We start from the raw sequence: 3,645 nt of genomic DNA on the forward strand, positions 1-3,645 counted from the left end.
CTAGAAGTATTAGCTACGTAAACAGCTAAATTATATTAACCAAAGTTCTACCTTTTTAGTTAATGATAAATGAAGAGTTAAAGAATTAAAGGAAATACGAGTATTTCCTCCTTTTGTCACAGCCAGTTGCACATAGGCCTATGTGGTCGTACCCCATTTGTTATAAGGCCTATTATTATTTTAAACTATATTTTCTTTTCTTAAGTTGATTATGTTTAAAACAGCATAAGTAACTAAAACCGTAGGTATAGGCATATTGCTGAAATGGACCAGAAAACCAATTGGCAAAGAAAAAAAAAAAAAACGTGTTTCGATGTACTTTTTACACTATTTGTACTTTGGGCTTTTTATTTTATTTTATTTATTTTTTTATTACTGGTTCAATAGTTAGTGGATGTAGTGAATGTTTAATGGAAATACAAGGTCATTTCCGGAAAATAAATTCCAATGTTGTTCACAATATGCATCTATGTGTGTATTAAGTACACACTAATTTATGGCAACACTTTATTTTAGTGTCCTTGTTACATGTAGGCCTACTTAGGGTTACACTTTATTTTAAGGTGTCCGTGTTACAGTGTAAGTACTGAGTAATAATAATTAACTACATGTACTTACTATAGGGTTAGGGTTAGGATGAGGGTTTAGTTTAGGGTTAATTGCATGTAATTATGCATGATTTATAGTTATTACTACAGCAACTAGCTTACATGTACTATGTGTAACAATGACACTGTAAAATAAAGTGTTACTGTACTTGGTAACGAGTAAATTATGCATAACTATAATCATAACATTAAGTAAGTACAGTTAATATTTACAGTTAGTTAATATTTCTCTTTGTTTATTGCATAATTGCACTGTAACGAGGACATCTTAAAATAAGAATTTTAGATTCTGCACTATTTCTTTTTCACTAGGAACACATTTGTGACGCTGAATTCACTTAAAAGATCAGATATTCTAGTAAATTCCCTGATCTTTGGAACTTCCTAAAAGCATACTGGATAACAGTTTTCGCACAAATGCCAGCATATGTGCAAAAAGGAGACATTCTGAATTCCTCTAAAAATGTCTTATCACAAAGCAAATAGAAATAAATAAATAACATTTCTGCCAGCTTTTTTACAGGGTGGTAGTAAAGAGTTAATACAGCCGTCAGATTCCTCCTCCTACGTAACTGTGTTTAGCCTACATAAACAAAGCTGAAATATTTCTTTCCACTCTTCTTTAGTCCCGTGATTGCACCAGAGGTCTCGCGCAGCTGTGCAGAGATGGATAAAAGTCGCGCGGACGCTTCACAGCGATTCTCCGAAATTATTGAGCTCAATGTCGGAGGGCAAGTTTACGTTACGCGGCACTCAACTTTACTCTCCGTGCCAAATTCTTTACTCTGGACAATGTTCAGTGAGAAGAAACCCGCGGAACTTACCACCGACAGCAAAGGACGCTTCTTTTTGGACAGGGACGGATTTTTGTTCAGATATATTCTGGATTACTTGCGGGACCAGACTCTGGTTTTGCCCGATTACTTCAAAGAGAAAGCGAGCCTTCTTAAAGAGGCAGAATATTTTCAACTTCAAGAGCTGGTGAGACGCCTGAGACCGGCAGTCAGTAAAGAGAACTCTATCACCGAGGAGGTGTGCCAGAGCGACCCGGAGGAGGCTGCGCTCGCAGGCACCAGTATCGCCAGCACCGGCCCTCGCTCACCGTCTCTGGACGCGAAAAAAACCGGCTACATAACAATCGGGTACAGGGGCTCCTATACCATAGGACGAGACATCCAACAGGACGCCAAATTTCGACGGGTGGCGAGAATCACAGTGTGCGGAAAAACGTCTCTCGCCAAAGAAGTTTTCGGGGAGACTCTGAACGAGAGCAGAGACCCCGACAGACTCCCAGAGAGATACACGTCTCGGTATTACCTGAAGTATAATTTCCTGGAGCAAGCCTTTGACAGGCTGGCGGAGGTGGGCTTCCACATGGTTGCTTGTAGCTCCACGGGCACCTGCGCGTACTCGAGTAACGACCCCAACGAGGACAAAATCTGGACGAGTTATACCGAGTACGTTTTTTGCAGGGAGTGAAGGGGACTCACTTTTGGGAACTGTTATTCAAACACATTTCTCGGACACTAACCTTTACCATTCCTTGCGCACCACGAATGTGTAGTTTTGTGCCACAATGTCATATGTAAAGAAAAAAATAATAGGGACCGTCAATCGCTGGGCAGACGTATTGTGCATATTTGTGTGTAAGTAATAATTTAACAACAGCGGATCTCCAAAATCTGTCGTCTGTTCCCAGAATGCAAACAGCCACTGATGGCATTTTCCAGTATTTAACTACAATAAGGTTTGGACTGGAGGAAGCACAAAATGTACTTTCGGTGATATGACCTTTGAATTCAAATCAACCTTTATACTCAAGTTCTTAATATTTTGTGATATTAAAAGTTCATTACATTCCTGCATTTACACATTTCCCTCTGATTATATGGGATTATTAACAGTTTTGTTTTGATGTCTGTCAGCTTCACACACATATAATAAACTAATCATGAAAGACATATTTGAATGGAGACTCTGAATAATGGTACATTATATTTTGATTTGAGTGGCACACTGTATAATTAAAATACACACAGTTTACCAATGAAATGTGTCCCACATCACATTTGCATGAACAAACAAGCTTCCTGCAACTAGTGAAAAACTAGCTGTGCTAGATTAAACCACAGTTGATATCCTGTCACAGATTATGTGAAATGAAAAAATAAAGATAAAAAGCACAGGAACTGTGATGTGTGCTATCTGAACACCTTTGGTGATGGTGCGAGAGTTGATTTAGTGCAGGCTTCAAAAAGGAGATGTGAATGTGAGTGGAGAAGAGACACTTTCTGGCCTGAGGAAACAGATGGACTACTCAGAGACAGAGAACAGAAACTAGGCCTGTGTCTGCCAGCAGTCCTGTGTACACACACTATATAAAGGGTATTATGTAAAATATGCGTTTCCTTCTTTGTGTTACATAGATACAATCAAAAATATGCAAATATCAGTGGTCTAAATATCATACACGTAAACATGCTTTTATTTATAACTGCCAGGTATTATACAGTTTATTACTGACAATGCTGGACCACCTGGAGAGTGTCAGTATTACAGAGACAGGAACAAAATATCTCTTCAGAGGAAGTTGTATCAAGAGGAAGAGAGAAAGCAGATAACCAGAAAAAAATACACAGAACAGAAAACAATGAGGCCCTCACTTTAACACTGAAAGTGTGTGTGTCAGTGTTAATGAGTGAAAGAGCTACAGGCAAAAATATCTAGTACATTAACATCAGTATAGACCTACTTATTTACATTACGAACAACTGCATTTTTACATTCCAGCACTTTCCAACTGAAATGTAAAAAATGCTGGCAATAAAATATATATATATACTTTATATATACTTTATATATATACTGTATATAAAGCACTTAGCAATTATCAAAATTGCTTACTGATACAAGATTGCAACACTGTCTTTCAAAATGTTAACTGTCACTTATTATGCTGCAATGACAGAAGACTTTAAATGTTGTTTCATGATACTGTTCACACTTTAAATTCATGGTTCCTTTTTGTTGCATCCCA

At 37.8% G+C, this 3,645-nt stretch overlaps 1 protein-coding gene across 1 annotated transcript; it reads left to right on the forward strand.

Moving 5' to 3' along the window:
• The first annotated feature begins 1,206 nt into the window (after window positions 1-1,206).
• Window positions 1,207-2,569, forward strand: kctd12.2 (potassium channel tetramerisation domain containing 12.2). The gene has a single exon (XM_051905314.1). The coding sequence runs from the start codon at window positions 1,275-1,277 to the stop codon at window positions 2,085-2,087; it is 813 nt and encodes a 270-aa protein (XP_051761274.1). The 5' UTR covers window positions 1,207-1,274; the 3' UTR covers window positions 2,088-2,569.
• The last annotated feature ends 1,076 nt before the right edge of the window (window positions 2,570-3,645 follow it).

The sequence above is a fragment of the Ctenopharyngodon idella genome, chromosome 1 (genome assembly GCF_019924925.1).
Source record: "Ctenopharyngodon idella isolate HZGC_01 chromosome 1, HZGC01, whole genome shotgun sequence".
NCBI classification, from domain to species: domain Eukaryota; kingdom Metazoa; phylum Chordata; class Actinopteri; order Cypriniformes; family Xenocyprididae; genus Ctenopharyngodon; species Ctenopharyngodon idella.

What these genes read in the sequence shown, in the direction of transcription:
- kctd12.2 (XM_051905314.1), top strand. Translation starts at nt 1,275, where the DNA reads ATGGATAAAAGTCGCGCGGACGCTTCACAGCGATTCTCCGAAATTATT.